Below are 8,725 nucleotides of genomic sequence, written 5' to 3'. Positions count from 1 at the left end.
GTGGTTCCAATCGTTCGAGGAAGACCCTCCTTGGCATCAATGGAACTCGTATACTGTAGGGAGAAAGGGACCATATGCTCTCATTCTTTCAGCAACCATTAAACTGTCTCCGATACTAGAATCGTGAAGGACACACTTAATTAGGTGCCGACAATCAAAGTGATGCCTTTGGGTCCGAAAATTTACTTTTGATTAGTCTGAAATCTCCAACTTAATCGAGTTCTAGTACGATCGGGCGTGAAATCTACCTATTTGATTATTCTCTGCAAGATTACCAATAACACAGAGACTAACAAAAGTTTCATTATTTTTCACTTAACTAGCAAGTCTGTATCATTTGAAATGTAATATTTTCTTTCCCCTTTTACTACTTTATTTATTGCACCCAAAGCCAGGTCAAGTATATACCTACCTCTCTTTTTGAAAAGAAGAATATATTAATATAGCGAAGATACCAATTACACCTAGTCTCTGCACCTATAAGATGTCGCAAAGACATCCCGGATGCTCACAACCAAAGGAAAAAAATAAAAATAAAAGAAAAAACAAAGGTCCCACCACAGTGATCGATTGCTCCCTGCAGCCCTAGACAAACCACCACCAAATACAACACCAAAAAAATATAAAAGGTCTCCAAAAGCAACGCCTTCAAGAAGAAAACAATGCACAAGCGTCGTCGTTGCCCAATCCAAGAAATTAGGTTTTCAGCCTGGAGACGTATACCTACCTCTCTTATGTGTAAAAGTATAGATCAACTCCTCGTAAAAAACAAACAAAGAAAGAAAGAAAGAAAAGGTATAGATCAACTACGGTTTTGCTACTTCTCGAGCAACCGGGAAATTATTATTTCTATGTTCCATCTAACCTAAACAGTGAAATGCAAACTGTAAACCAAATTGAGAATCATGCAAATACCAAAGGATACAAAGAACGAACTATTTCTAAGTCAACTGAGAAATGATCACACCCGTTCAACGTCATATACCTACCAGTCCCAAAGAAAGTACAGGGTCAAGTATATATATAGTACCAAGATAAAGCAAAAGGAGACAATCTAGGTACTATGCATATAAATGCATGGGACATTAATTATTGTTTGTCCACCAAAAGGAAGCTTCTATGACGCTAATAAATTAAAATGAAATATACTAGCATTTGGTAGGTATATGTCACTCTTTTACCTACAATTTTGATGCTCTCTTACATGCAAATCACAGACCCTTTGCAGAGGATATCCGATACTTTCTTTACGATGTTTTCATGCTACCTAAAAAAGTACAATAAAATATGAACTTTTTACAACATCGACACAATATGACTTTAGTACTCCCATGACCCAAATTTATTTCAAAACTTTATACACTTTAATAAGACACAAATTAAAAGGGAAAATGGTACTACTTATAGTCAGATTGATCCTTTCCGTGTCATGATATGTGACGAATTTGGTGTTGAAATTTTACAGCATGGTACGTGCATCCTGTATAACAAGATTGTCAATTTTTTAAATAAAATACTACTACTATTATTATGTTTTTGTTGTTATTAGGTGGTACATTAGAGGCACCACAAAAAGAGCAACCACGGGATATTTTCTCGCACACTTTGGCTGAGTGTCTAAATTCTACGTCAGCTCCGGGTGAATTCATCACTACCTCCACCATGCATGGCACTATCACCAAATCCCCTCGTCCATCTATCCATGCATATAATACCATTATAGAGGCAGAATAATTTGCTCCCGGTGAGCGCATGAAGAGGGCACACATATGCGTGCGTCACCAGCTAATAATTTTCTCACGCCGGTTGCGCGAGTGCGTGCGTGACACACGTGTGATCGAGAGGCTCATGAATATTCCGCCTGGGGAGCGGTAAATACAAATTAACTACAAGGCCAGACAGAGAGAGCTAAAAGTTGTCGACAAGAGACAAAATCAAGATCGCCCGAGATTTCTACACCATCATTTGACCGCGACAAGGCGTTAAAAGTATGATCGTACGTGTGGCACGAGGCTGTACAATATTTCAACATGAGAGGTAACGGGAGCCAGAAAAGTAGTGCCTGATGGTCCGACTTCACATCGAGCTCTCCCCCTTTTTTTCCCTTCTCGAACTTGCATCGAATACCGACACAAGAAACAGCTGGTGAAAGCCAAAAACCATGCGCCTTTTGGTTTCCCAACAGTTTTCCTCTTGTCGCCACACACGATCGGGATCGGGACAACGATCCGTCGATCTCCATCGATCCGTCCATGGCACGCACACGCATGATGTTAATTTGTTGATCCGTCGGCCTCTATCCCGTGCCCAATGGCATGCACGCCCTCAAAATTATTGGAGATCTGTCAATCCATCGCAATACTGCACACAGTTATCACATTTTTTATGGTTGATTCTTTTTCACTGTTAAAACTTACGCTCTTTTCATAGGTTTTTTGTCGACACCTCCATCCGTGTCTAATGGGATGCAAACCCTAAAAATTATTGGAGCGCATAATGTTAATTTGTCAACAATAGCAATCACATTTTCATGATTTTTTTCACAGGTAAATCTTGCGATATATTTATAGTTTGTGACACCTCCATCCATGTCCAATGGCATGCACGCCCTCAAAATTATTGGAGCACATGATGTTAATCTGTCAATCGATCGCACACAGTTATCACATCTTCATGGTTGATTTTTTTTCATGGTTAAAACTTACGCCCTTTTCATAGTTTGTTTGTGGACACCTCCATCTGTATCCAATGGGATGCAAACCCTAAAATTATTGGAGCGCATAATGTTAATTTGTCAACAATAGCAATAGTGCACATAATGATCACATTTTCATTGGGTTTTTTTTCATTGGTAAAACTTGCGATATATTCATAGTTTGTGGACACCTCCATCCGTGTCCAATGGCATGCCCACCCTAAAAATTACTGGAACGCATGATGTTACTTTGTCGATCGATTAATCGATCACAATAATGCACACACACGATGATCACACCTTTATGGTTGATTGAAAGGCTTTCATAGTATATACCATGTATATAAGCTATAGGTACACTGTGATGATTAATTAACAATACATATATCCCACATATATTTACTCTGCTCTCCTACCACACGCGGTCCTTTCTCAACCCTGTAATTTGATCCTTCACGTCAGGATCAGCTCCGGTCCCTTGAGTCTCACTCTCACGTCTCTTTGATTGTCTCCTCCCTAGCTAGGAATTATTCACGTACGTACGTACGTACAATACCGGCCATGCACGCACGCATGCATGTAGTACGTAGAGAGGTCGATCGGTCGAGTTAGTGCTACTAGTGCGCGTACGTGCATGCATGCGGCATGACGTGCGTCCCGCGCACTAGAAACACTTTTGACAATTGATTAATTAACCACCGCCATACGTTTTCAATTCATCGTCGTCAAGTCCGCGTGGAGGGACGACACCGACCGCGCCAGGCTCCACAGGTCGCCGTCCCCGGTGCCGGCGACGGTGGCGCCGCCGTGCCCGTCCACGAAGAAGGACGCCATGCTGCTGTTCTTGTTGGCGGACGCGACGTCGTCGGAGAGGCCGTTCAGCTCGTACGAGGCCGCGAGCCGGTCGAGCGAGTCCCAGTCTGTGCCGATGTTGTTGTTCCCTGAACCACCGCCGCCGCCACCGTACTCGGTTGCCGGCGGCTGGAGGAGCCCGCCGGAGACGACGTGCTCGAGCGGCGGGAGCTTCATGAACCTCTCGTACAGGGACCCGTTCGGGCAGGCGGTGTTGTTGATCAGATGGTCCAGCGCCGAGCCGGCGGCAGGCTTGGTCTCCTGCTTGCACGGCGTCGTGGGGGAGCGGCCATGCATGTAGTGGTTGAGGATGTGGTCGAGCGCGTCGTCGCTGGCGGAGTAGTGCAGCAGCTGGTGCTGCTGGTCCTGCTGCTGCGCCGCCTTGATGTGGTTGCTGATGGTGGTCACCGTGGACGAGCAGTTGCTCTGGCTGCGCTCCATGGGGGCGGCGCCGGCCAGCTTGCTGGACGCCGCTCCGCCGCCGCCGTTCTGGCCTTGGTTCACGAGGATGTTCTTCTTCTTGAACACCCTGCAGATGACCCATCCGTCCTCCTGCGCCGACGACTGGTCCCCGGCCACGGGACGAATCTGCTCAGACGCACAATAATTCGGATGAGATCGATAATATTGGGCCGGCGGTACGTTTGTACTAGAGGAGCACACAAGTCAATCGACTAATCAAGTGCGTGGAGAAATGCTTAAACGTCACATGCATGCAATTATTTGTGGTAATTTAGGTTAGTCTAGACTCTAGTCTGTGTCAAGCTCATGCAATCGTGTTGCAGAATTTTCATTTAAGAAAAAGGGCACCTAGTTAATTAGGCCGGCCACTTAAGAAAGAGTAGTAAGTTTTATCGTCGCAGTTCCATTTGCCGAGATTAATCAAAGAAGTAGAGGTAGCCATGCCCATGCCTACACTAGGATTGATCGGAGATCATATGGAAGAGATTAATTTCCCTCTGCAAGCATGTCACACCACACTACACATCCATGAACCAGCTAAGTAATACAAAAGAAAAGAAGAAGCTAGGGTATGTGTTGACCTATAGAAAGAACACAAGGAAGAAAAGAAGAAGCTAGTGTGTGTTTGTGTTGAATAATCAGCAACGGCACGAACTAGTCACTCAATTATGTGCCTGCCTGCGGCAGATGAGATGAGATCCATGATCCATGGGCACGAAAAGACTAGCTAGCCTTTGCCGATCCATCCAGCTCAAAGGGCACATATCTCCAATGCATGCATGCCCGGTCCATCCATCCATCCATGTCCTGATGTCCATGTGTAGCAGTGCTAGCCTTTGACCTCCGAAAAGAAGCGTACTACGTCTGTTTGTCCGTCTGCTTGTCTCCGCGTGCAAAGCACAGGTCCACTATCCCATTCCAACCTCCCCAACTCGTATAGCATATCAAGTACGGTACCACGTACGTGTGGGCGTGTCAGGGGTTAGGTCCGGAGAAGGAACACGTACGCGTGTGTGGTGTGGGACGGCGATCCTGCTGGTGCAGACCAAGATACTCTCCTCCGGCCGGCAGCCATGGCCCCATGCGAGAGGCGAGACGACCGGCCCGGCCGCGTGCACGCACCTAACCGATGAGTGATCAGATCGCTGTGGCTGGCATTTCGTTTCGCACATGACTGACTGACCCCGGCCCGGGCTGGTCTAGCTACAGTGAAGCTTCGTTCCTTCACGAGCACTGAACCTACTACCACCCACTTCCCCTTTCCGTGACGGCGACCCCTCGAAAGGAAATGCCAGCTCCCACTCGCTAGTCGCAATTATTAATTGTTAAACCATGCATCATGTCATGCGTGTCCCCATTCCCAACCACCACCCGGAGATAATCGTCACCAGACCTTGTCGATCTCGTCTACAGTCGCATATCGGCCACGTGTACATACACGTACGTTCTACGTACGTACATTAAACGCGCATGCAGTGCGCCACCAGCGATCTATCCCCATCCCTGTCGCCCGGCCGGCCGGCCGCCGTGCATGCGGTTCAACGTACTACAGTATGGTACAGTGTGGACTGTACTTGGGAGAGTACGTACCGGGGACGATGAGGTGCCGGAGTAGTAGGTGCCGGCGTCCCCGGCAGCGGCGGGGTTGTTGGTGGCGGGGGTGGGGGTGGGGACGGCGTCGTCGAGGCGGTACTCGTGCATGATCCAGTCGGACTTGTGGCCGTGTGGGGCGCGGCCCTTGTAGAAGACGAGCGTCTTGCGCATGCCGATGCGGCCGGACCCGGCGGCGGAGTAGATGGCCTTGTCCCGGCCGGTGGCCTTCCAGAACCCGGCGGCGGTGGCGCGGTTGGTGCGCGTCCCCGTGGGGTACTTCTTGTCCTTGTGGCTGAACAGGTACCAGTCGTTCTGCGGGCCAGTGCCGATCCGGCAGCGCTCTGCGTTGTTTCCCATGGCCAGTTAGTTCACCATGAGTACGTACGTAGATGCGAGCTAGCATTGTGTAGGGAGAGTGTAAGATCAAACCTTGGATGTCCCATGGCTCGAGCTTGTTGAGGTCGACGTCGGGGATGACGTCGAGGTCGATGCGCTGCGAGGCCACCTTCTTGGCGAGGTAGTAGGTGAGCAGCTCCTCCTCCGTGGGGTGGAACCGGAACCCCGGCGGCACCACCGACTGCCCGTTCACGGAGATGCTCATGATCCCTTCCTTTCCCTTTGTGCGTGCTGTGCTGTAGTGGTGTTCAGTTAAGGCGATGGGTCGGGAACAAGAGGATGAACAAGACACTGCTGTAGCCGGAGTCCAATGCTCCACCTAGCTACAGCCTACAACTAGCCACCATTGATGAAACGAAACGGGAATTGAAGGAGATAGATCGAAGGAGGAGGGAGCAGGAGGGAGACGATGGAGTCTAGTCGAGGGGAATGAAGTTGTTGCCGGTGATGGGGTACAAGGAAACAATGGCAACGGACGGGGGGCGGTTATATATAGCCACTGATCGAGCGCTCACACACTGCAGTGCCCGGCCACAGCCCCTTCCAGCTGCGGCCAAGCTAGCTAGCTAGTACTAGGCTAGTAGTGGGATTAGTTTCGTTGGTCTGATAGGAGGTACGTTAGGGAAGTGGCACCAACCTTGAGAGGGAAACGCCAAGGCGACGGTGGCCCCCGCCGGCCACAGCAATGGAAGGGAAAGCTGGGAGGAGGGAGGAGGAAGATGGGATTGGAAAGGGTGCGCGGAAGAGGGCCGGGAAAGGAGAGGGGCCAACATCGGGAGCCATGACACGCGACCTTAAAAATCTCCACGAAAACCACACCCCAAACCGAACTGATCCCCTCCGCGTCACCGCCCGCTCTCCCAGTCCCGGGTAAAATCATCAGGCACCATATGCCATGGCATGGCCACCGTAACCACCACTGCAACTACCGCAACAGCACTAACAGCATCCTCGATCAGCGACAGCAACGGTGTCGACGATCTCTCCCTGCTTCTTTTCGTCCATGTTCATGCGTGACACTGTCATAAATTACAAGAGGAAATTAAGCCGCAGAAAGTAAAAGATATGGGTGTGCCAGCCGTTTCTCTCTTTTTGTTCATGTTCATGCGTGATGTTGTGATAAATTAAGAGGAAATTAAGCCGGGAAGGTGGTAAAAGTGGCATTGCTCAATTTCGGTTGGAGGACGGGAGCAGTACTAGATGGCTAGCTTTGCCAGCCGACGATCCATCCATGGCTGGCTATTGGAGGGAGGAAAGCCCAAAGCAATGGAGCAGCTTTCTTGACTTCTCTGGTAAACCGATAAAGAAATGTGTGCGAGCGGATGATTCTGCAGCTCAGTTGTAGTGTTCGATCCTGTGCAAATCTGCCTCCCGCTTTTTCCCCCTGCAGGGGCCAAGAGCGGAGATGGAGACTAGAAATTGATAGAAATAATTGCCTTTGAAAATTATCCATCGCCCAAGTCGTCACAGGAGAACAACGGCTGCTGACTTTGATATTTGATGAAGCTATACTATAACTATGCAAGCCGCACCTAATTCATTGACCCTAACAAGCTATACCATAACTATATCTTCTGTTAAATAATGATGATGAATCGACAACTCATTCCGTATACTATGCTAGTAACTAGTAACAACTGCGCAGAGTAGTACGTGTACATCTGTTATGAATCGACAACTCATTCCGTATTCTTACTATATATGCCACATATTTTGCACGCCAGGCAATTATTTAGTCAACACGTTTTTATGACACCACCTGCTGGAAACTCTGCGCCTCTGTTTGGAACCTGCTCCCCAAGCTACAAAGCGCAATTCTTTTGGCATTGTGGTTTGGACGACCTTGTTTGAAATAGTTGAGTGATTGCCTTGTTCGCGGTCCAAAGATACATTTGGGCGCCCAACGGCGGGCTTGACAACACTACCTGGAAAACGCGTCTCATTCCCCGATCGCCACTCAACACTGACAGGTAGACCAAAACCAGTCAGTAGTAACACTTGCTGCTCACAGGCAGGCGGGGTGACTTTAATGAACTGTTTGGTTCTAGCGAAAAGAAGTGTTCACTGGCGAATCGAAAATGGTTTCGACTTTTGTTACCGCGAAACAGTAGGAATTTCTTTCTAAAAAAATTGGGTATAAGTATGCATAGAGTAGAACAAGAAAAGAAGATGAACCCTCGCCATTGAGTTAGTGGAAGGCTCTAACCCAGCGGCTAAACCCCACGCACATGACTCTTTCAGTTGGCCCCATGTAAAGTGTGATTAAGCTTCCTCAATTATTAGCATCTCTAGACTATTCCTTAAAACGCTTTAACTCATTAAAATTTTATGTTGTGAGGATTTAACCGTGCCTAGCCGAACCCCAATTTGGTTAACACCTCCAAATTTTGCGGAGTTATGTTAAAAAAAAAAAACCCTGCTCCACCTCCTTGTTTTTAAGCGCCCGCAAATGATTCTCATGAAAAAAGAATCCTTCCCCTCCTCTCCACATGCGATGGCACCACTCCGGCCTCCGTCGTTGCATGCCACCGCCTCCACATTGGATGCCCCGCTCGCCGTCGGATTGGACCCGCCTGCCCTCTCTGCCACCCTGACAACCCTTACTGGTGGTGGTACCCTATCTGACAGTGGTCTCTTTGGCCTCCTAGAGTTGCTCGAGTGCGGCGGACGACTTGCTATCGGGCAGAGCCATGCGCCGGCCAGCGTGGTTGGGCACGCGTCAGCGCG

At 48.6% G+C, this 8,725-nt stretch overlaps 1 protein-coding gene across 1 annotated transcript; it reads right to left on the bottom strand.

Moving 5' to 3' along the window:
* Positions 1–3,003: 3,003 nt before the first annotated feature.
* On the bottom strand, positions 3,004–6,685 carry LOC109762782 (uncharacterized). The gene is made up of 3 exons (XM_020321654.4): positions 6,032–6,685; positions 5,600–5,943; positions 3,004–4,135 (listed from the first exon to the last, which is right to left on the bottom strand). The coding sequence occupies exons 1-3, from the start codon at positions 6,201–6,203 to the stop codon at positions 3,407–3,409; spliced, it is 1,245 nt and encodes a 414-aa protein (XP_020177243.3). The 5' UTR covers positions 6,204–6,685; the 3' UTR covers positions 3,004–3,406.
* Between the last annotated feature and the right edge of the window lie 2,040 nt (positions 6,686–8,725).

This window comes from Aegilops tauschii, chromosome 7 (assembly GCF_002575655.3).
Source record: "Aegilops tauschii subsp. strangulata cultivar AL8/78 chromosome 7, Aet v6.0, whole genome shotgun sequence".
Taxonomy (NCBI): domain Eukaryota; kingdom Viridiplantae; phylum Streptophyta; class Magnoliopsida; order Poales; family Poaceae; genus Aegilops; species Aegilops tauschii.
Note: the sequence above shows the minus strand (reverse complement) of the source record. Positions and strands in the feature narration are given on the sequence as shown.